Source organism: Misgurnus anguillicaudatus, chromosome 10 (assembly GCF_027580225.2).
Source record: "Misgurnus anguillicaudatus chromosome 10, ASM2758022v2, whole genome shotgun sequence".
Lineage (NCBI taxonomy): Eukaryota > Metazoa > Chordata > Actinopteri > Cypriniformes > Cobitidae > Misgurnus > Misgurnus anguillicaudatus.
The window spans coordinates 16,670,268-16,695,408 of NC_073346.2; the positions used below are offsets into that span (position 1 = coordinate 16,670,268).

A 25,141-nucleotide genomic window follows, 5' to 3' on the forward strand; every position below is an offset into this window, starting at 1 on the left:
AAATGAGTAGACTATTCCTTTAAAGGACACACCCAAAACGGCACATTTTTGCACATACCTACAAAGTGGCAATTTTAACATGCTATAATAAATTATTTATATGGTATTATGAGTTAAAACTTCACATATGTGCTCTGGGGACAGTAAAGATTTATTTGACATCTTAAAAAAAGTCTTGTGCCATGGCCCCTTTAAAAGTATCGGTCTAGTCTTAACTCCCCAATAAACCTTAGTCATCATATTATGTCAACTAGACTTTGCCCTGATGCATTTTCAATCACTCCTACTAAAACCCACTAAACCAAGTGTACACTCTAAAAATAGCTGGGTCATTTTTAACCCAGCATGTGTTCTGTCCAATATTTACCCATTGTGGGTCAAAAATACCCCAGCTATTTTTAGATTATAAATAGTTTTCAGACAGATCAGTATTGTCTATAGTGGCCTGGCCTGAAACGTGTAGTCGTAAGCTTGAAAAGTATTTACAAGTGGTTGCTGTGGTTGTGACAGCAGGTCCCTCCACGTCCTGTAAAAGGGTGTAGACGCTGATTTTATATGGGGTGTTTGGGTAAAGGTTGAAGAAACAATGTCTGGACGCTCCACCACCAAGCCTCACTTCCTGTTTTTCATCGTCTACAAATGGAAAAGAATTAAGTTAAAACATGATAATTAATACAATATGCCAAAACAAAGCAACACAAACACTAATAAAATGTAATGCACATGTCAAATCACTTTGAAATAATAATAAAAGCCTCTGCCATACGAATAAATGAAACTGCGTTCTCGAGCAAACAATTAGTCTAATTACTGAGACAGTACAATTACAGCCTTCAAGCTACAAACAAAGCCTGGTGTTTGAAAATCGCAAACACGGTAGCGCCAAAGCAGCACTGAAGTGTTGTTATTTTTAACACATGGGCTGCTGCTCTAACAGCTATTTTTTGGTAATCACCAAGTGTCGATTTACGTACAGTCTCTTTCATTTACATCTTGTCTTTGGAAATGTAGAAACAACCAAGAGTAAGAGCAATGGCAGAATGGCTGTGTATCACCTTCATAGCTGGGATTATTTCAGACCTGATGAGAAAATGGCCAGTGTGTGTGAGCACAGAATGGTTAACCTTGTATTCAGTTGAATGCTTTAAATGCTTTAATCAGAAGCTGAAAACTGCAGGGAAATGTGCACACCGTAATAATCGTCTCAGGCTTAAGAGTAAAGAGACAAGACTCAAGTGAACCAAACCAATAATTTTTGATCTTCAGTTCTTTTTAAGCAAATGCGTTCTGTCTGACGCCGGCTCTCGTTTTCTCTTTTTCTCCTACCTCATCGATCTCTTTGTTGTGTTTGTGATGGCAGACGGTAATATCCAGCAGCTTGGCTTGGTTCATACATCTTAATTTGTCTGCCATTAAGCAGCTGTGTCCACGGGGACGATGAATGGCTGGGAAGGCTATTCACAAGCAGTCTTATACAGTTACTACTAGATTAAAGGGAGAGAAACCAGGGGAAAATGTTTTCTTTTTCTTCATTTTAATAAGATGTTTCCCAAAGCACCTCTTTCTGGACTATGATATTATAAAAAGGTCTCTGAAGGATTTTATGTACAAAAATTAGGATTTATTAAGGTGGTTTCTTTCTATTTTCCAATAATAATGTGGGCTGTGAAAATGTGAAACCTGATAATAAGATCAACAATATTCCCTCGCTCACACGTGTTTTGATTTTGCCGAGCCCATCAAACAATGGGATATGACATTTGCCTATTACAATCCATCTCTGTGGAAAAGCGGCTGGCGATCGCTCCAGCCCGGCTCAATAAACAGCAGGATCGTACTTTAAGCATTTGTTTCAACAAACTGCACTTCTTAGTCCAGTCACATCCCTGACACAAGCGGGACACATTCTCCCCTCCCCACATTTGCACAGAGGAATGAACCAATTCGCCATGAGATCTCGGAAAAAAGCATGCATTTGACTGTGATTCTGCAGTAAAAATACAGGATGATAAAAGTTATCAATGTTTGTAAGTTACTGTATTTGATCTGATAATGTCCTGTTGGGTATAAGCAATACTTACACACCTACTTCTCTAGTTATTAAAGTAGTAGTTATAATATATACTTTAGGTACAGTTTATAAAAGCTACAGAGTGTTTATGAGTAATTTTTAAGGGTGTCACGAAAAAAATCTAAATTAAGTCCCAACCTCGAACTTCGAATTAAAAAATGAGATCGTCGATGCTGCCACGCCCCCATGTCACGTCTGGTCGGCTTGCCAAACAACATCTCAGAAGAGCCTTTAAAAACATCAGTCCAGCGGAATGCAATTTATATTTTAAACACGAGGGATGTATTGCTACAATTCCTTGAAATGCATATCATAAACAGGATTAGTACCTAGTGATCTGACTTCACGAGAGTGAGAGAGGTGCCAAGATGCAGCGGGTTATATTTTAAACAAAAGGGATAGTTTGCCTCAGCTTGCATGAAACGCATAAAACTGAACAAATGCGTAAGGATTACTACTTTAGTTTATGTTTAGACTTCGGACAGATGTGAGAGCGTGTGCACGTGAGACAGAGAGAAGCGCAGCTGCTTATAAATAATAATGGCATAGCATTTTTTTAAAAACCGAGAATCGAATCGAATCGTGACCCTAGAATCAGAAATGTAATCGAATCGAGGATTTGGAGAATCGTGACACCCCTAGTAATTTTTAGTGTACACTCATACATTAAAAGGAAAATTTTTTCTTTTAAATAAAGAAATATATGTGACCCTGGACCACAAAACTAAATAAATAGCACAAAGCAAAAAATTGTATTGCATGGGTCAAAATTATTGATATCTTTTTAATGCCAAAAATTATTAGGATATTAAGTAAAGATCATGTTCCATAAAAATATTTTTTACATTTCTTACCGTAAAAATATATAAAAATTTAATTTATCATTAGTAATATGTGTTGCTAAGGACTTAATTTAAACAACATAAAGGCGATTTCCCTCAATATTTAGATTTTTTGCAACCTCAGAATCCAGATTTTCAAATAGTTGCATCTCGGCCAAATATCGTCCTATCCTAACAAACCATACATCAATGGAAAGGCTTATTTATTTTCAGTGGCGGCCAGTGACTTCTTTTTTTGAGGGCGCTAGATGCAAAGTTCGTCACAACATGTATGTAGCCCGTCATGTGTGTGGTTCATAATTTCATAATATGTGTTCTGCGCGTCGAGAGATCGTGTGTGCATCACGTGTCTTGTCAAAATAAGTGCCTGCTACAGACGCGTCTAAAGGGTTTATGATAAAAGAGACATTTGCGTTTGCCGGATACTCCTATAATCTCATGCGTAATCAGAGTTTACTGTTAAGTGGGTGTCTTGCGTGTATTTTGTGAATGTGAGCATCTCTTTTATCATAAACGGTTTTGACGCATGTGCAGCAGGCACTTATTTTGACAAAACACGTGATGCACATAGTTCACATGATGCAACAAACACACATGAAAACACAAGCAACACACATGACACTCCAAACACTTATATTAAATTTGCGCCCCTCGGATAAGCAGTCACGAGCCGCCATTGTTTATTTAGCTTTCAGATGATGATTTTAAAAATATTACCCTTATTATGAGCATTTTGTGGTCCAGGGTCAGATATTATAAAAGCTTTAAATGTGTCCACTTATTTATTTTGCTCATTAGAATCTTTTAAAAAACATGAAAATGTGCATTTGGTACTTTTGTACCATACTGCTGTCATTACCATTACACCAAGTGTTTTTATTATGCTAAATTTGGTTAGCATGGTAACCAACAGTGATACATCAGCACATTTCTGCCAGAATTTGAAGATCATAAATGTAATTAATTGTAATGGCGTGGTAGCAGATTTATTATTCATCATTACTAAACTTCAAGTCAAAAGGGTCCCAATTATGGATCCTTATATCTTTGGTGAGCAGTTCTGTTGCTATGCTTGCTCTTCAAATACTTTTTTTTCTCCGGGATCCGCTTTTAATAGCACAACTGAGCTGGTGACTATCTGAGCAGTGATACACTGGAAATGGGACAGAACGTTTGGAGGATTGCAAGATAAGCAGAGGCGGTGAGGTATCACAAAGGAATAAGAAAAGCAATAACGAGAAACAGGCTTTTGACTTCGGCTATTTTAATACATTTGAATTGAAACCATGCTGCAAGCCAGCAGAGCAGCATGTATACAATGAAAGAGAAGTCTTGTGATGTCCAGAGGCTCTGAATTACTTATGTGCTGAAATGGGCCATAATATCTCATTTACTTATAGAAACAAAGCTGAAATTGAACATGTCAAAAGAGGATAAAACCTTATGGTTTTGTTTTATAATGATTACCCATGTTAGTGATGTGTGTATGTATTACTCACTGAGAGCTGGTTCAATGGTAACTCTATAGAGAGAGGCGTGACGTTGCGGTTGCCACTGGGCACACATGCTGGTACTGTGGACCTGGTATGTGTTGAGATTGTTGACCCCCAGAAACACTGTAAGATAGAAAAAAGACAAGCCACTGTGAAACACACACACTGTAAAATGAAAAAAAAAATTGGCTTAATTTTTTTTTTTTTTTTATGACCCCAACATTGAAAGCATAATTGTTAGAAAAATATACATTTTCAATAATACAAATAATATATATATTTTTGTTTACTTCTCATCTATACAATAAATCTGTGTTTTGAGAGATTTGAAGTACTTTTGTAACTGTTTACCACTAAATTCCTCAACTACACCATTTTCTTGCCTGAAAAAATATAGTTTTTTTTTAATGAAAATTCACATAAATACAGCCATCGTTTTTTAGAAAAAAACATAAAAGAATTACTGTTTAGGAATTAAATCATTTCGACCAGCAGATGCCCATAGAGACCCATTCATTTTATTGGATATGGACAACTGCTCAAATCACTACATTAGTGATACATTTTGTGAATTTATGTTTATATAAACATTAGAAAGGACATTAAAAATTAATTTTATTTCAAATAGTATTTTTTTATAGTTTTTGATGCATTTTTAAATGTCTGTTTTTACAAAATGCCACAGAAATCTGACTCAGTGTAAGTGTGTGTGTGTGTGTGTGTGTGTGTGTGTGTGTGTGTGTGTGTGTGTGTGTATGTGTGTGTGTGTGTGTGTGTGTGTGTGTGTACGTGTGCGTGCATTAGTTCACACCCTTTTATATGTTATTTTCTGCATTTGTGACTGACTTTGTTTGCCAAATTCCATACAAATGCTCTCTGTGGCAGTCATACTGTACCTGTGTGTGTTTGTGTTTGTGTGTATTTGTATGTGTCTGTGTGAGCATGTGCTTTTTGCATTGCATTTGTGCACAAGAACCAGGCGTTAATTTCTGTGTCAAAATTTTCAGATTTATGCTGGATTTATTGATATTTATTTTTTGACAAATGGAAAAAAATAAAAAAATTGAATTTCCAGTTCACTTTCACTTGGGGTCATATTGACACCAAGGGACAGATTAGTGACATTTTTTTTTTTACATACCTTTAGAACAACTGAATCAAGCACAGTATTTTGTGTGTATGTAAAGATAGATTATTTAGGAAAAGTCACAAAGTTTTATATCTCTGAGATGAAGGGAACCTTTTTTTAACCAATGAAATGTCGTTTGGCGTCATATAGACCCCAAGGAACATTTGAGGGTTAATTAACTCAGATTTACAAGTCATTTCAGCTTACTATTATTTATCTGGATTAGACATGAGTTGTTATAACTTTGAAAAAAATAGTTTAAATATGTCAACTTTATTTTATAAGTTGTAGCAACTTATCTCTTAAAAAAACATATTTTTTTACATTGTACAGTAGACCCTGTATAAATCTATATGCAATGTTAAAGCAAACACCATACAGTAATGCTTTAACCACATAAATATATATTTGATATACAGTACTGTGCAAAAGTCTTAGGCCACCACCAGCAGACTTGTTGTTTTAGAAGTTTTAATGTCCATCCATATTTATTTTTCAATCTATTTTATTAAAACACAAACAGAAAATACAGGAAATCTGTACAAGAAAATAAAAATTCAGGACTAAATGTTTTCTTTAGGCATCGTCGGTGTTTAGTGTGACCTCTCTTGGCACTAAACACATGTTGAGCATTTTTGAGCAGAATGAAGTAAAAATATTAACTTCTTTAAAATCAGAAATTAGGATTTAATTTTATGTTTAAGAGACCCTGCAGTTTCCTGCTATTGCTCAAGTGGAAGGGGAGTTTACCCTAAAAACTTGACACTTCAGTTTTTACTTTTACAGTTTTTAATACTACATACACATTTCCTGTATTTTCTGGTTGTATTATAATAAAGAGACTGAGAAACAATTATATATGATGATCACTAAAACATTGCAGAAACAACAAATCTAATTCTGGGATGGTGTTCTAAGACTTTTGCACAGTACTGTACATCTAGTATGTCTAATAGAAAACTTATAAAATGTCATTATTAAACAAGTTAATTTTAATAAAAGGGTATGGCAATTGAGTAAGTTATCTTTAAAGTAAGCTACAGACAAGATAAAGCATGCTTTATGTAGGAGGAATTATATTAAGTAAAATTTCCAAGGCTTCATATCTCTTGGAAACCAGCACCCTCTTTCAACTTTACTCCAATTTCTGTGTGATATTTTTTAAACACTGCAGCCGTGCAAAACTAATAGATATAAAAACACATTGTAGGGGAAAACGTGATATTCAAATATATGCTTAACAAACAGTCCTTCCCGTCCGAAAGCCACAAACGGCCTTAACCAGTGCTTCTTTATTTCTTTTGTGCCTTTGTGGAAACCACACAAAATGTGCTTTGTGAAAGAAAACTCATTTGAAAGAAGAAAAATTGGCTTATTTTGGAATTATCACTTTTTTGAGTCAGCAAACCCATAAAACACGAAACCGAGCCACAACACATGGTCCACATTAGTCGTACAAAACAATACTCATCTTTGGACTTTTTTTGGATCGCAAACACAATTGCGGCTGTTACGGCAGACTGACTCTCACGCATTTTACACGGACGACGATGCCAAAAGTTGTGGCAAACCCGGATTCAGCTTGTACTGGACCAAGTCCACATGAGGGAACATTACCCTTCTTCAAACCTTTATAAGGTAGCCAGATCCTAAAAATGCAAATACTTATGCAATGAAGCTGTCCAATGTAATTCATGCCTCACAACGGGATGTCATGTCAATAGGGTTGCGACTAGGTGATCCTGATAAGCATTCGAATGGAGACTGTGCACGAAACATATGGTGCACAGTGGTGGAGATTCATTTAATGCTTTGAATAATGCATGTGACAAGCTTTCTTCTTTATAAAAACTATTTAAATGACCCATATGCATGCAGAAAGGCCCGCTGGCTGATAGTAGTAATACAAGAAGGTGAAAAAATCCATTATTGTGCATTCAATTATTCAAAGGTCAAACAGAAAACGTATGAAAAATTGATGAAGCTCAAGATCATGTAGATGTCGTCTTGTAGGGTGAAATAATATAGAAAGTTCCTTAGACAGCAATGGAGTGTGAAGAAAATGATCATCCATGTTGGAAGCCGGGACTGAATATATCTCTTTAAATACAAGTGTTTTATTTGCGCTTTTGATGCCAGTACTCTTCGCTGGTGTCATAGATATCACGGTTTTCTATGGTTACATTAGTGGACTTTGGGAATTGTGGGAAGGTCACAAAGAAAATGTCAAGAGGGTTCACTAAGTATGAATTTTAGCCACTAATAGCAGTTTGGATTGTGCTACTTTACTGGGGCTCATCTCTTTATATTATCGAGTTGCAATAGTAATATGCAAACCATAAACCTGCAATACCTTGCAGTGTAAAGAATAATAATGAAATCCTAACAGTGCAGCACATGGTCAGTAAAAATGACACGGGTATATGCGCCAAAATTCCGCATGCAAAAGTGGAACGACTTGCCACTAAACGTAGACTGAATATGTGGACATAATGAAATTACGATCAAAAAAATTCTATGTTGTCGCCATTCTGTCTGTTTATCTGTCCAGCCTGAAACAAGACACGATCGTGAGCTCATATTGGTGCTTTGACACCCTGGTATTCTGATGGATAGCCTCGGCACTCCCAGAGAAAACATAATCTATTTGCTTTTTGATGAGAATCGCTAAAACAGGTATTACTTTGCGATGTACCAGGTGATATCAAATTTATATGCAAAGGATTGTCATTACTGGAGCCGTCTGCCTGTTGATGTATGTGTAGCCGTCTATCAACAGAAAGCTTCAGTTTTCATTAAAATACAAAAGAGACATTTCTCGCTGTCTGCTTACATAGCGATATTATCACAGCTGCGTATTATCAATCATGGGAAACGTATTAGCAAGGACGATCACAGAAAGATCACAAAAACAAAAACTTGGGAGGTGACGTGTTAGGAATTCAGTTTAGACCTCACACTGTGTATGCACTGCATGCATGTATGTATGTGTGTGTATGCGGGAGGAGACTCACATGTCTTGCCCTTGCCGGTGAGGGGTTGGCTGGAGCCTGTGGTGTATGAGGCGATGACCTGGATGCGGTACTCCGTGTCACTCAACAGATTGAGGATCAGCAGGGTGTTCACATCATCACCTACAAATGTCTCCAAAGCTGGACCTGATACTATGCACACAGACAAGAGCCAAATATTTTAGTAACATTACAAAGAAAAGAACCCCAAAAATGTCAAATATTTAAAGGGGACTATTGTATATACTTATATAAATATATAAAGTCTTATTTTATACTTCCTATTCTTTTATACTGGACCACAAAACCAGTAACACAATACATTGTGTGGGTCTAAAGGTTATTAAGTAAAGATCATGTTCCATGAAGATATTTTGGTCATTTTCTTACCGTAAATATATTTAAACTATATTTTTGTGAGTGGAGAAAGTTGCTAAGGACATAATTTGGACAACTTTATAGGCAAATTTCTCAATATTTTGATTTTTTTACACCCCAGTTTTTCAAATAGTTGTATCTCGGTCAAATTTTGACCTTACCTAACAAACATCCACACATTACTGGAAAGGCTTATTTATTCAGCTTTCATTTGATGTATAAATCTAAATGTATAAAAATTACCCTTACATGGTTTTGGGGTCCAGGGTCACGTGACGACGGGCCATTGAATTATTAGAAAAATAATGCACACCCGAGGTGGTGATCTGGTCACGACGTGAAGCGGAGTGGTCAGTACACCTCGCGTGTGCATTATTTTTCAATAATTCCACGGCCGGAAGTCAATTATTTTGCTTATACTATGGTTACCACACCTCAAGACATCGATCATATGATATATTTAAAGGGATTCGTCTGGTTTTTGTACTTAAATCAATATTGTGAGTAGGACTATTTCTTCCGCGTCGCACTGCTCTTTTGCTTGTTCCAAAACGTCATTTTAAAGCTGGCAATGGAGGCTTGAGCCGTTGATAGCATTCTAATGCAGTTATTAATGAAGTTATTAGAAAGAGAGCGAGAGCAACAGAGACACAGAGAGAGAAAGAAAGAAAGAGAGAGAGAGAGAAAGAGGGCGAGCGAGAGATATTGTGTGAACGAGGCTACCTCTGTGCGTCTCTAAACAACAGCGCTGTTATTGCCTCGGAAAATCGTCTGTCATGTTGTTTTTGTTAGTCTGTTATTACAGTTAACTATGCGAAGTGATAATGTAATGCGGTCAAGAGAGCTGCCTGTAACTACGTTCGCCGTGCGTTTCCCAGATAATAACTGCACACCTCTGAAATTCATCAGCCAATCAGATTCAAGCATTCAATGGACACGTAGTATAATGTATGATAAAGTCCACTTACAGTGTAATGTAAGTCAAGGTTTCCTAAAAACAGTTCTCATTTACAGTAGTTTTACTTGACCGTTTCCCACCCTCACTTGGAATTAAAAAAAAGCTCTTTAAACTACTTTAGTGTTTTGACAAAGGCTGTGGCTATATGGCACTAACAAGATATTACTTTGCTTGTTTGAAAATCTTGTCAAGGGCAATAAAGAAACACTGGCAAAACAAATGGCATCCATTTGTGGCGGGACTATCTTTGCTTTTCGGACAAGGAGAGTGTTCATAAAAACATATTGGCAAACAATTATTCATTATTTTCGCTAATCTTTTTAGTCAAAGATAAACTATATCTTCTCAACATCAACAAGACCATCTAAATTATACAGTAGGTAAGAAAAACAATGAGTGATTTTTACCATTACACCATAACCATTATAAAGAAAGTCGAAAAACTAGACCTGAAAGTAAGTAAGAACAAGCAATTTTTCTATTTCAACAAAACACTGAAAAAGAGACGCTAACAAACAGACACACAGAAAATGAGCTCTGACCAGAAAAAAATGCGCTGCTAGGGTGAATTATTAGCAGCTTGTCGGGAGCTGTTTCAAAGGACATTAAATGAAGGTGGAGAAGCCATTTCTCTTCACCGCAGACTAGAGTTTAAGATCATATAATAGAATAAAGGGCTTTATGGGGCTGGGACTTCAGTGGAAAGCAGGAGAGAGATATTTTTCCTTCTAGTGCGCTGAAGCCACATTACAGACTCTGTTTACAGTTGAATCTCAGACTGCATATGGAAGAATGGTCCTGTTTTCTTGTCTGCCCAAGCTTTGATGCATATCTCTTGTGTGGTACAGTATATTTGTAATGTCTCTCTCTCCTCTCTCCTCTCTCTCTCTCTCTCTCCTCTCTCTCTCTCTCTGTGTGTGTGTCTGGGATGTTGGTATATGTGGTTTATGATTAGTGTATAATGACATGTTTAACATAAACCACATATGCCAACATGTGTGTGTGTGTGTGTGTGTGTGTGTGTGTGTGTGTGTGTGTGTACAGCATATTACAAATGTAATGTGACCCCAGACCACAAAACCAGTCAATTTCTGGGATTTGTTCATTTAAAAACTGAACAAATTAGCCCATTGATGTATAATTTGGCCAGTATTTGGCCGAAAAACTATTTGAAAATCTGGAATCTGAGGGTGCAAAAAATTTAATATTGCGAAAATTGCCTTTAAAGTTGTCTAAATGAAGTGCTTAGCAACACATACTACTAATGATAAATAATCTTTTGTATATTTACAGTAGAAAATTTACTAAATATATTCATGAAACATGATCTTTACTTAACTCTTTCCCTGCCATTGACAAATTATCTCATTAATTAAGAGAAAACCCTTTCCTGCCAATGACAAGTTTTTAAGGCAATCCATATTTCCGCTATTATCCACTAGGTGGGGCTTATTAGAGGTCTTCACGGGTTCACTTAGATCCGAAAGCCTGAGGTCCGACCCAAGACCCGATCGGGTCTAAAAGTTTCATGTGTGCCTTGGACACGGGTCGGGTATAATAATAGCGGCATCGGGTCTCTGGTTTTTGCTGAACGGACCTGAAGACCGGAACTCTCTTGTGTGTGTGCATCAATGTCCTTTTCAGACCTCTCCTCTGTTTGTCAAGAGCACTTGCGACATTGTGTGGCTGGCGGTAGGTTAATTTTCGTTGAGACAGACATGTCAGTCAATTTTAAATGTACATTTTAGCGGTTACCTTAGTGTCGTCGTCAGATAACAAATGGAGCAGCTCGCCAAATTGGTTGCGAGACCAGCGGGGTTTCTTTCTGTCTGACTGCTGTGTGTGGGGCTGCAGACTGCACACACGTCGGTGCCATTTACATTCGGGTCCATTCGGGTAAAAAAAATTGCCACTGGTTCGGGTCGGACTCAGGTCTAATTTTCTTGGGTTTGTCTCGGGTCGGGTCTTTCTTGGAAAAATAATGGATTTATGCACGTCGGGTTCGGGTATAAAGTGATTCGGGTCATTTCGGGTCGGGTACATTTCTTTAGACTCGAGAAGACCTCTTGGGCTTATACCCAACTTATAAAACTGTAATGCTGCATTTACACCAACCGCGGTAGAGGCGTGAAGCGCGAGTGATTTCAATGTTAAGTCAATGTGAAGGCGCGTTGACGCGCGTCAGGAGGTCCCGCGGCGCGGAAGAGGCGTTCGGCGCGGAAGACGCGTTTCCGCCTCAGGCGCGAATTGAGCGTTGTGCACGGTACGCGTGAATGTGCTTTTTGTGCATTTTGCGGTTCACGCGAATTTGCGGCTAACGCCCGAGTTGAAAAATTTGAACTTTCACCCGGAGATATACAACACAAGTTCTTATTTCTATAGATGAGACAGGAATAAAAAGGACCTCGCTTGAAAGAGTGTCAGTGAGGACATCTTGCAAACAGACAACCGCATAGCAGTTGCCCCTCCCACAAGAAGCGGATTTTGCCTCGGACGCGCGTCAAATGCTTGCTTTTTCCGCGCGTCTACTCCGCTCTACACGCGTGAATGCATTCAAAGTGTTCAAGCGGCAAACTATGTGCGGTAGATGCGATTTTGACGCCCAAAACGCGTTTGGTGTAAACTCAGCATAAAGCATCCACTGATCCAAAAACAGTAAAAACTCTGTGTATGTTTTGATCATCAATCTGAATCTGATTTCTAACAAAAGTCCTTTACAAAAATGCAATTATCTCAGCTTTTTGCTTAAAAATTTATATTTTTTAAGAAACCTACCCATATTTGAGAGGTGATAAAAAGGGAACAAGATAGGATGAAAAAAAAATTGAAAGCAAAGGGTCTGCTCTTTCATTTGATATATTGTATGTTTATATTTTTAAAGAAGAACATTGTTTGTAAGTTATTAAACTTTTATTGAAAATCAAAAAATGCTGGTGCTGGTTGGCAACTTTTTTTTAACGCTGATGGGGAAAAAGTTAACATCCTAATGATTTTTGGCATTGAAAAAATCTATCATTTTGACCCATACAATATATTGTTGGCTATTGCTAAAAAAATACTTGTGCTACTTGTTTGTGGTCCAGTGTCACATATTACAAATAAATTATATAATATATTACACATTTGTTATACACATGACAGACAGGTGCATTATCATAAATGTGTGTTTACATACCAGATTCGGGCTGGTAGATGACCCTGTAGCCCATAGTAGGGAATGGAGGAGCATCCCAGGTGATGCGGAAGCGATTGTACCATTCATCAGAGATCCTGAGGTTGCTGGGGCCGGATAGTGGCACTAGATAGACCACGATAAGTATTTACAGTACTAGAAAATATTGGAAACTGATCCTACAATGTATGATTTGAATTTGAACAACAACATCCATATAATCTTTATTGATAATAAAATAATAAAAAAAGATTTAGTGAGAGATCAAGGAGGATTCTGGAGATATAAAGCATAGCCGAAGAAGATCTAGAGTTTATTTTATCACTACGGCCCTGAATTCCCAACGTTCCCTTACAAAAGTCTCACATAATTATCCCTCCGCATTGAAAATTCATTCAACCTTAAACTCAATCAAAAACAAGGACAAAGTTTTTTTCAGTGTCTGAGTTCAATAAGAGGTGACATTAGCATCTCTAATCAGCCAGAGACACTGGGCTGTAATTTGAAGGGAGAAAGTTGTAGGCGATCAATCCCATCAGAGCAAGCCAGGCCGGTTTGAGCAGCTCAACAGAGCGGATACATCGGTGATGGGATGGATAAGATTCAGTATGCTTACTAATAAAGAAAATCAATACAATTTAACCTATTCAACAATGTGTTTGACAAGACTGGCAATGTAACTTAAATCTGCAGTGCTGACAAAACTGTGCTGTATCTATTTTTAGTTCAGCAATACTGAGTAAGAGCTGAAGAATAGTTTGCATGTGTATGTAAATATGCCGATAGTTATGTAAATAAGCCACAATAATAGGTAATTAGTATAACAGCATCTGTTGATGAAGGTGTGAAAAAGTACTTTAATGAAATAGCTTAAACAACTTCAGCAGCTGTTATATGTAGCACTGGATAGACTGGATTAGACCAAGCTCACGTGTTTTGCCGGATGATGTCATGGAAAGCGTGGTGGACTCTTCATCATCATACACAGGGGTCACTGTGATTCTGTAGTGGGTGTCCGAAAAGAGAGGTTGCAGGACCACACTCCTACTATTTCCTTTTACCAAAACCTGGAGAAGAATGAAATATTCAACACTTGGCACGCACTAAAGGTATATATGTGTGTGTGATTGTGTCAATGTGTGTCAGGTTTAGTCTTCTTGGTGGTGACCAAATGTCCTTGCGGTCCCTCATGTGAGCGTGTGTGCTTGAGTGAATAGGCACACCTTTATATATACTATGATAATAATCTTGTGGCTAGATAAGGATAAATGAAAAAGCGAAATAAAAGAAGGCTGACAATACCTAAGGCTTTATCAGATGTCTCTGCTTCAATAACCGTGTTTCTGAGTTCTGAAATTCTGATATGCTTGTCTGAAAGGCATTCTGAGCCAAAGGACTGTCAATGTGTGTACTGAACTTTAGGGGTTTGGATGGAAATCAAGAGCCGGCACTCGGGTCTCTAACCAGCCTATTAATCACACACACGAACACACAGTCATGGCAGTGCACTTGGGTTGCATTATGTGGAGTGCCTTCCTCTGTGTGAGAGCACAATCACTGTGCAGACTGCAAATAAGTCAACTAAAAATAAAGCAACAGTCCAACATCTTATGGGTCATGTGTATGTTACCATGCCAAGACAAGGAGGTTATTATGTTGCAAATGTCCTCAAGAATGATTTTTGTAAAAATTTTAAAAAGTAAAACCAACCATGCTCTATAGATAAGAAAAAGTAAATAGTTATGTCAAAAATAGGTATTCAAGGCACTTAAATATTAATACTCGTAAATAATAATGAATTGTAATGTAATAGAGCAGACTACGACTATATAAAATGTACTTTGAATTCTTTTACTTTAAAAAGCCAATTGGTTTTGAAATATGGTAGGTCAAAAAGCTGAATTTTTCATGATAGCTTCCTTTGAAGTAAAACAGCAGTCAGTCAGTTCAGAGAGCTCTGAAAGTCAAGAAGGTTTTCAACTCCAGCAGTGAAAGATTCTCTCTGTGTGTTTGTACAGCAACCAGCCATCAGTGGAGCTGTCCACCAATAATGTGGTGCTGAAACCTCCTCAATACAATCAACTTATATCTTTCTTCATTTCTTTTATTCTTCTTTCTCCTTTTTCTTTATTCTTTCATTTCTTTCATTCTCTTTCTTTATTCATTTCTTTCATTCTTCTTCCATCCTTTCTTTATTCTTTCTTCCTTTCTCCCTTCCTTTATAACCTCATTCCTTTCTTCCTTCCTTCTATTTTTATTCCTCCCTTTCTTTCTTTCTGTCTTAATTTCTTTTCATTCTTCCTTCCTTCCTTCCTTCGTTTATTGCTTCATTACTTCTGTCTTTCTCCCTTCCTTTATTCCCTCATTCCTTTCTTCCTTCCATATATTTTTTTCTCCATTTCTTTCTTTCTTAATTTCTTTTCATTCTTTCTTCCTCCTGTTCTTTCTTCTTTCTTTCCTTCCTTCCTTTCTTTCTTATCTCCTTTATTCCTTCATTACTTCCTTCCTTTCTATCTTCCCTTTATTCCTTCATTACTTCATTTCTTTCTATCTTTCTTTCTTCCTTCATTTCTGTCTTTCTTCCTTTTTTCTTTCTTCCTTCCATTTTTCTTCCTCACTTCCTTTCTTTCTTCATTTCTTTTCATTCTTCCTTCCTTCCTTCCTTCCTTCCTTCCTTTCTTTCTTCCATTTTTATTCCTCCATTTCTTTCTTTTGTAATTTCTTTTCATTCTTTCTTCCTCCCATTCCTTCTTCCTCCATTCCTTTCTTTCTTTCTTCTTTCCTTTATTCAATCACTACTTCCTTCCTTTCTAGCTTTCTTCCTTCATTTCTGTCTTTCTTCCTCCATTCCTTTCTTTTCATTCTTTCTTTCCCCCATTCTTTCTTCCTTCACTCCTTCATTCCTTCCTTTCTTTTTTCTTCTTTCCTTTATTCAATCACTACTTCCTTCCTTTCTAGCTTTCTTCCTTCATTTCTGTCTTTCTTCTTTCCTTTATTCAATCACTACTTCCTTCCTTTCTAGCTTTCTTCCTTCATTTCTGTCTTTCTTTCCTTTCTCCTTCTTTTTGCCTCCCTTACTTTTTTCCCTCATTCCTTTCTTCCTCCCTTCCTTTCTTTTTATTCTTTCTTCCTCCCATTCTTTCTTCCTTCCTTCTTTCCTTCCTTTCTTTTTTCCTTTATTCCTTCATTACTTCCTTCCTTTCTATCTTTCCTTTATTCCTTCATTACTTCATTTCTTTATATTTTTCTTTCTTCCTTCATTTCTGTCTTTCTTGCTCCCTTCCTTTCTTTCTTCATTTCTTTTCATTCTTCCTTTCTTCCTCTCTTTTTTCTTCTTTCATTTTTTTTTCCTCCCTTTCCATCTTCCCTCCTTCCTTCCTTCCTTTCTTTCTTTTCCCCTTCCTTTCTTGATTTCTCTTTTTTCTTTGTTTCTTTCTTCCTCCATTACTTTCTTTATTTCTTCCTTTCTTTCTTTCTTTCTTCCTTTTCATCTTCCTTGCTTTATTCCCTTATCCCTCTCTTCCCTCCTTCCTTCCTTCCTTCCTTTTTTTCTTTCTTTCTCCCATCCTTTTTTTTGTTCTTCCCTTTCTTTCTTTCTTTCTTTCTGTCTTTCCTTCTTTATTTTTCTTCCTCCACTTCTTTGTTCCTTTTCATTGTTTCTTTCTCAGTTTCAAACCTAATTTTTCACAGCACTTTGGTCCCAGAAGATTTCCGTAAAATTGGCAGACAGGTTTTAGTGTTAACAAAAACACATCCCATAAATGTTCTGGGATCGCTCCCGGAAAGAGGACCTGGTAACATTGCCGTAAAATACACAAAAAGCGCTGTGTGTGAACAAGATGCAAAAACAAGTCGTTATTAGTTTTTGCATTAGTAGTTATTGTTCAGCTATTTAAAACAAGGGATTTACATGCAGATTAACATTCACAACAAGAAATGTCTGCAAACTGAACTGAAGCAGAGATCAGAGACCTCATCACTATCACACGCTTCATAATCCAATCATAAACAAAAATGAAGAAATAATGGATAATAAGCAAACTTCAGACGCTGTGGAAAAAAAACTACCAAGTGCAGGACTTTAAACACATCACATGTCTTTACGGGATCTTTAACACATTTTTTCCTTTCCTCCTTTGTTACTTTCTTCCTCCTTTTATTTTTTCTTTCTTTATCATTTCTTTCTTTCTATTTTCTTGTTTTCTTTGTCCTTTCCTTTTCATTCATTTTTCCGTCCTTCCTTCCTTATTTTAGTTCTGTGTGACCTAAATGGCACTTAAAAAAGTAATGAAATTTCCGTTTTCCCAGACCATCCTCCTTCATTCTTCTTTCAGCTTGACCCACAATGATTCTCTGAGAATTACAACCCAGGAGAGGTCGATATTCTATACAGTCAGGGGCGCAGAGTCACTGTAGAGTCTAGATGAAACTTTACACAAACAATCCTGAACGTGCTAATCCAAGGTTGGGGCAAAGTCAGATGAGTACCACAGAAACAGTGGATACCAGCATCACAAAAGGGAATCATGAAATCTTGAATTCACACATGCAACACTTCAGACTGTGATTTTTTACTGCTAGATGAAACAACTACAGGTTTTTATAGTGAGGACATGCATTAAAGTCAAGTTGAGCTAGCCACGTCCTTACACTAATGCAACATCAGATAACACAACAACAGTACTGCATCATTCGACTCCAGTTACCCGGAGGAATATGATAAGCCTAGAGTCTAGCAGCACAGAGGTAATAAATTTGTCACATTATATTTTTATAGTGCAGGAGTAATACCAGTAACTTTATGAAATAACTGCTTCGCTGGGACACCAATAAGACAAAGTGTGCATTGGCCTCTTTATGCACTCCTATATGGAGAAAAGCTTAGAGATAAAGTGTTCAAGAAGACAGAAAGAACATGATGACAAAAGAGAAGTTCTTGTGATGTTGTTTTATTGACAAATGCTTCCATTAGTTTGTTTGTGCACAGTGGTTATGTTTACTTACTGTCTGTTCTGCGCGGTTCGGGCTGACATATGTCACTTTGTACTGCTCCACGTCTGAGTCCAGCACCTCCCAGCTCACTTGTAGACTATAGGTGGTCTCGTCTTCCACCCGCAGGGCAGTCACTCCCAAACGAACAACTATACAAGATGATTAAATTTATGTCGAGTACATACTGCATACTGATTACAATGGATTCTGACCTATGCATTCTGATGCTATCTGCCTGTCTATCTAATCCATCCATCCATCCCTCTGTCTGTCTGTCTGTATGTCTGTCTGTCTGTCTATCTAATCCATTCATCCCCTGCCTGTCTTTCTGTCTATCTAAGCCATCCATCTCTCTGTCTATCTGTCTGTCTGTCTGTCTAATCTATCCATCCATCCATCCATCTATCCATCCATTCATCCATCCATCCATTCATCCATCCATCCATCCATTCTTCTGTCTGTCTGTCTATCTGATCCATTCATCCCCTGCCTGTCTTTCTGTCTGTCTATCTAATCTATCCATCTCTCTGTCTATCTAATCCATTCATCCCCTTTCTGTCTGTCTGTCTGTCTATCTAATCCATCCATCTCTCTGTCTGTCTGTCTGTCTGTCTGTCTATCTGATCCATACACCCCCTGTCTGTCTGTCTGTCTGTCTGTCTGTCTGTCTGTCTGTCTAATCCATCCATCCCTCTGTCTGTCTGTCTGTCTGTCTGTCTGTCTATCTAATCCATCCATCCCTCTGTCTGTCTGTCTGTCTGTCTATCTATCTAATCCATTCATCCCCTGTCTGTCTGTCTGTCTAATCCATTCATCCCCTGCCTGTCTATCTGCCTGTCTATCTAATCCATCCATCCCTCTGTCTGTCTGTCTGTCTATCTGATCCATACATCCCCTGTCTGTCTGTCTGTCTGTCTGTCTGTCTGTCTAATCCATCCATCCCTCTGTCTGTCTGTCTGTCTGTCTGTCTGTCTGTCTGTCTATCTAATCTATCCATCCCTCTGTCTGTCTGTCTGTCTGTCTATCTATCTAATCCATTCATCCCCTGTCTGTCTGTCTGTCTGTCTAATCCATTCATCCCCTGCCTGTCTATCTGCCTGTCTATCTAATCCATCCATCCCTCTGTCTGTCTGTCTGTCTATCTAATCCATTCATCCCATGTCTGTCTGTCTGTCTGTCCGTCTGTCTGTCTATCTATCTAATCCATCCATCTCCCTGTCTGTCTATCTAATTCATCCACCCCTCTGTCTGTCTGTCTATCTATCTGATCCATTCATCCCCTGTCTGTCTGTCTATCTAATCCATCCATCTCTCTGTCTATCTGTCTGTCTGTCTGTCTATCTGATCCATTTATCCACAGTCTGTCTGTCTGTCTGTCTGTCTGTCTAATCCAATTATCCCCTGTCTGTCTGTCTGTCTGTCTGTCTGTCTGTCTATCTAATTCATCCCACTGTCTGTCTGTCTGTCTGTCTAATCCATTCATCCCCTGTCTGTCTTTCTGTCTGTTTATCTTATCCATCCATCTCTCTGTCTGTCTGTCTGTCTGTCTGTCTAATCTATCCATCCATCCATCCATCCATCCATTCTTCTGTCTGTCTGTCTGTCTGTCTGTCTATCTAATTCATTCATCCCCTGTCTGTCTGTCTGTCTGTCTAATCTATCCATCCATTCATCCATCCATCCATTCTTCTGTCTGTCTGTCTATCTGATCCATTTATCCCCAGTCTGTCTGTCTAATCCATTCATCCCCTGTCTGTCTGTCTGTCTGTCTGGCTGTCTATCTAATTCATCCCTCTGTCTGTCTGTCTGTCTGTCTGTCTGTCTATCTATCTGTCTGTCTGTCTGTCTATCTAATCCATTCATCCCCTGTCTGTCTTTCTGTCTGTCTGTCTGTCTATCTAATCTATCCGTCTCTCTGTCTCTCTCTCTCTGTCTCTCTGTCTGTCTGTCTGTCTAATCCATTCATCCCCTGTCTGTCTGTCTGTCTGTCTGTCTGTCTGTCTGTCTAATCCACCCATCTCTCTGTCTATCTGTCTATCTTATCCATACATCCCCTGTCTGTCTGTCTGTCTGTCTGTCTGTCTTTCTGATCCATTTATCCCCAGTCTGTCTGTCTGTCTATCTGTCTGTCTATCTGATCCATACATCCCCTGTCTGTCTGTCTGTCTGTCTGTCTGTCTGTCTGTCTGTCTGTCTGTCTGTCTTTCTGATCCATTCATCCCCAGTCTGTCTGTCTGTCTGTCTGTCTGATCCATTCATCCCCTGTCTGTCTGTCTGTCTGTCTGTCTGTCTGTCTGTCTGTCTGTCTGTATATCTATCTGTCTATCTTATCCATCCATCTCTCTGTCTGTCTGTCTAATCTATCCATCCATCCATTATTCTGTCTGTCTGTCTGTCTATCTAATCCATTCATCCCCTGTCTGTCTTTCTGTCTGTCTGTCTATCTAATCTATCCATCTATCTGTCTGTCTGTCTGTCTGTCTGTCTAATCCATTCATCCCCTGTCTGTCTGTCTGTCTGTCTGTCTAATCCATCCATCTCTCTGTCTGTCTGTCTATCTGATCCATACATCCCCTGTCTGTCTGTCTGTCTGTCTGTCTGTCTGTCTTTCTGATCCATTCATCCCCAGTCTGTCTGTCTGTCTATCTGTCTGTCTGTCTGATCCATTCATCCCCTGTCTGTCTGTCTGTCTGTCTGTCTGTCTGTCTGACTATCTAATCCATCTCTCTGTCTGTCTGTCTGTCTGTCTGTCTGTCTGTCTGTCTGTCTATCTAATCCATTCATCCCCTGTCTGTCTTTCTGTCTGTCTGTCTATCTAATCTATCCATCTCTCTGTCTGTCTATCTAATCTATCCATCCATTCATCCATCCATCCATCCATTCTTCTGTCTGTCTGTCTGTCTGTCTGTCTGTCTGTCTGTCTGTCTGTCTGTCTAATTCATTCATCCCCTGTCTGTCTTTCTGTGTCTCTGTCTGTCTATCTAATCTATCCATCTCTCTGTCTGTCTATCTATCTATCAATCTGTCTGTCTGTCTGTCTATCTGATCCATTCATCCCCTGTCTGTCTGTCTGATCCATTCATCCCTTCTGTTTGTCTGTCTGTCTATCTAATCCATCTCTCTGTCTGTTTGTCTGTCTAATCCATTCATCCCCTGTCTGTCTGTCTGTTTGTTTGTCTATCTAATCCATCCATCTCTCTGTCTATCTGTCCATCTAATCCATCTCTCTGTCTGTATGTCTGTCTCATCCATCCATCCATCCATCCATCTAGGGTGGCCATTCGTGCCAGTTCCGCCGACACGTCCCGAACATGTTTTCGGGTGCGTTCTCCGGAAGTCGCGTTGCTCGCATACGTCATCGAGGTTCTCACATTTCAGTTAAAATACAGTAGAAAATAAAGATGTATTTCTTTTAAGACATACAATAATTGTAGTTTCATTCTTACCTTGAAATGTAACTGTTGCTTTTCTGAAATTAAACCTGAAATATTAAACCTTGATTGCGTATGCGGTCGACCAACGCGACTTCCAGAGAACGAACCCGAAAACATGTTCGGAACGTGTCCGGCGGAACTGACACGAATGGCCACCCTACATCCATCAAATTATTCTTACTTTCTGTCGTGGAGTAAATGGTGGTCGGAACTGCTGTAGTCCAGCCCACTGTAACAAAAACACCACAAAAACACAAGATTGGGTTCACTGGCTTGAGATCAAATGAATCATACAGTACTGTAGATGCTTTCCGTACTTGATAAAGTGTGAGCACAAATGCATAATATTAATTTTTGTATGAAGCTAAAACAATGACATTATGCATTTATGAATAGAGGTCAGTAAGATTTGTAATTTCTTACATGTGTTCTCTAGCGCAACCACTGCACTGCTCTCTGTCTCATCCTTATAGACGGCTGATAGTGACACCTTATACTCGGTAAAAGGGGACAGGTCCTGTATCACATATGAGTCCACAGCTCCATTCAGCATCATCTATGTAACCCATACATACAAAAACATTAGAAACCAGCAGTTTAAAAAACATTTAATGACAATACTCTTTAAACATCTTAAGGAGCATCTTGCAAATGTGCACTTACAGTCTTAGCACCCCCAGGATTATAGGCCATTTGGCTGATGGTAATAGGCATTAGAGGAACTAAAGCCTAATATAGTTCAAGATTTGAGTTGGTTTTAGGTTCAAAGCCCACATAGAAATCCCAGAATAATCACCATTATGCCTTCATCAAGATACCTAACACAGAACCACATGTGCTTACACGAAAGCATGGCTCTTTAGAAAGGACTTGGCCAATGGCACAAACGGGGTTGTTGTTATTGTTGTTAAACCAAAGTGCCTACTCAATACAACCTGAGTAAATCAACAGCAGTCATAAATATAAACAAACAATTAATTTCATTAGCTGTATTTACAACAGCAGCAACAAAAGTGAGTCGCTGCGTCTTATATAAATCTCCGTGGCAGCTCACGGCTACAGCTGTGCCGTGCCAACAATGAGGATATACATTATAAAACACACCTGCTATGGGTCGAACTACAGGAGAGCTTTGGCTTACAGCAAGCTTTGGGCTGTCCCATCAAACCTATCCGAGTGAATGTGTTTCCGGGCTGACTCCACTGCTCTGGGACACGGAGCTGCAGCCACAGTCCAGCCCGCCTTACAGCATGTTATTATTTTCTGCTCTGGTGGGTCTCGGTAAACATATCGACCTGCTGTGCTATCTATAAAAAACAGCTGCGCTAAAACCTGGCCAGTAATAAAACTTTCGCCATTGCGAACACAAGCACATGAACACTCATGCCCGTGGTCACGCGTGACGGAGAGTTGTGATGGGACATGCACTGAGTGTTGGTGACTGACTGGTCATTTCTGTTAGAAAGTAATATTATTGATTGAATCATAAATCTTTTTCAGGGACCTCATAAAAATCATATTTCTGTTTCACTCTGTCAATGTACAGTACGGAGCTTCGCTAGAACAAAAATTAGTCTGAGAAACAATGGAAACTAAACGCATAGCTGCGACAACGCGCATGTGTCTCATGAAACCGTCTATATACATTGCAAGATGATTTTTGGCAAACATGTAAGTGACTGACCTCTTTCTGATCTCCTCCAGTGGTGGGTGACCAGGACAACTTATACAGCACTACATCCCTGGCAGGGTGTGACCAGCTTACCCGGAAACTCTCAGAGGTGACCTCATTGGTCAGCAGTCCGAATGGAGCCGGCACGAGCTCTGATTGAGAAAGGATCACACACACAGTTGAGCAAAACCAATACCCTTTCCAAATGAGAATGTAGTTCGACCAGAAATCAAGTTCGGGCAGGTCACATCTGTCCGGCTTGACGAATGGCGTTTACCAATGCATTCAGACCAAAATCACAGGTCTCTTCTTGAGTCCCACATTCATTCAGTCTTTCTATTGCATGCCTGCAGGCTGTTTTAACAGTTTCCATCATAGCAGTGTCATCTCTGACAGCTTGTTCTTGTTAATTTGTGCTCTCAGGAATTCTAGTCTGGGAATCTATTTTAGGTGTGTCTTCAGTGTGCTATCGCACTTTGGTATTTGATTCAACCTTGTTAAATATTTAGAAATTGGATTAGATGTCCACTGATGCGTATTATGCAAATTGAACAATTTCAGCCATGTAATTGACCTCCTTACTTTGTTTAAATTAGAACAGAGGGGAAGATTAATGTCATTATTGCAGTTTTTCTTAGGCACTTTGGAGCATTTCTCTAATCATTTTTAAAATTTGCATTTCTGAAAACATTTCGCATTTCTAAAAGCAATTTTGGCTAAAACAAAGCAACATTTGGGCTGCCAGTGAAAGTCTTATAGACGTCTAACCATAGCCAAAGAATAGACGGTGCATACAGTATACTTTCAGAACATGTAAAAGAAATATAGTTTTTTTTAAAGACGCTAGGACACATTTCTCAATACTTAGGTCACTTCTACAAAACTCTTCACACAGTGAGCACAACAGAAGTCTATGTGGAATAAACTGAGGATCAATTATCATTGCTTTGGCACAAAATGCTTTCAATAACGACATCTCTCAAATTTCATTCAAATTCTTTTCTCACCCAGACACAACAACTGCCAAAACTCTTTATACATACGGGCCAATTTGCACATGCTTACGTACTGTTTACAAAACTGTTAAACTTATGTTGAAAACAAAAACATAATACAAAACTGAATAAGACAGCAATTTGCTACATCTCTACAGTAATATTTTAATGAAATATATTTTAAATCTTAAAATTACAGTTTTTTACAGACGCTAGGACACATTTCTCAATACTTAGGTCACTTTTGCAAAACTCTTCACACAGTGAGCACAACAGAAGTCTATGTGGGCTAAACTCAGGATCAATTATCATTGCTTTTGCACAAAATGCATGTAATGACTACATCTCTCAAATTTAATGAATTATTTTCTCACTCAGACACAACAACTGCCAAAACTCTTTGTACTTGCAGGCCAATTTGCACATGCTTACACACTGTTTTCAAAACTGTTAAACTTATGTTCAAAACAATAACATAATACAAAACTGAATAAGACAGCAAATTGCTACATTCTACAGTAATGTTTTAATGAAATATATTTTAAATCTTAAAATTAAATGCTATAAAAACAATTGGACAATTGGACCAGCCATAGCTGTCCACAGCCGAGTAGATTGGCATTACTATTGTATCTTTATCATTTGATGTGGTGTATACAAATTCTTGCATTTTGGAATTATGCAGTGTAAAAAAATACACGACATAAAATATTGAAGAATTCTGCATCATGTCTGATTAATTCCAGTAACATATATTGCAGTGAATTATAAACAAAGATGCATCCTTGTTTTACACAAGAAAACATTGTATTATGCTACATGTTGTTAGTGTTTTTAGGTCATTGTTTTGTGGGTGACAAAGTGTGTTTGTCGGCTGTCAACCTTCGCTAGTGTTTTGGAAGAATGAGTTGATTTGAGACCTGAATAAAGTGTTCTAGTAGTTGTAGTGCATTTTGAATGTGAAATGAACTGCTTTGCCCAGCTGAAAGTTGGT

The 25,141-nt window shown here is 38.3% G+C and overlaps 1 protein-coding gene across 5 annotated transcripts in view; it reads right to left on the reverse strand.

Moving 5' to 3' along the window:
* Positions 1–25,141, reverse strand: part of col14a1a (collagen, type XIV, alpha 1a) — a 143,274-nt gene that overhangs the window by 63,626 nt on the left and 54,507 nt on the right. For all 5 annotated transcript variants that reach the window (XM_073871978.1, XM_073871975.1, XM_073871974.1 and 2 more), the window contains 9 exons: positions 23,165–23,304; positions 21,904–22,036; positions 21,662–21,709; positions 18,059–18,195; positions 13,986–14,121; positions 13,058–13,180; positions 8,550–8,699; positions 4,413–4,529; positions 487–633 (listed from right to left, as the gene is read on the reverse strand). In XM_073871978.1, the coding sequence (XP_073728079.1) occupies positions 487–633; positions 4,413–4,529; positions 8,550–8,699; positions 13,058–13,180; positions 13,986–14,121; positions 18,059–18,195; positions 21,662–21,709; positions 21,904–22,036; positions 23,165–23,304 (1,131 nt within the window). The remainder of the gene's footprint in view (positions 1–486; positions 634–4,412; positions 4,530–8,549; positions 8,700–13,057; positions 13,181–13,985; positions 14,122–18,058; positions 18,196–21,661; positions 21,710–21,903; positions 22,037–23,164; positions 23,305–25,141) is intronic.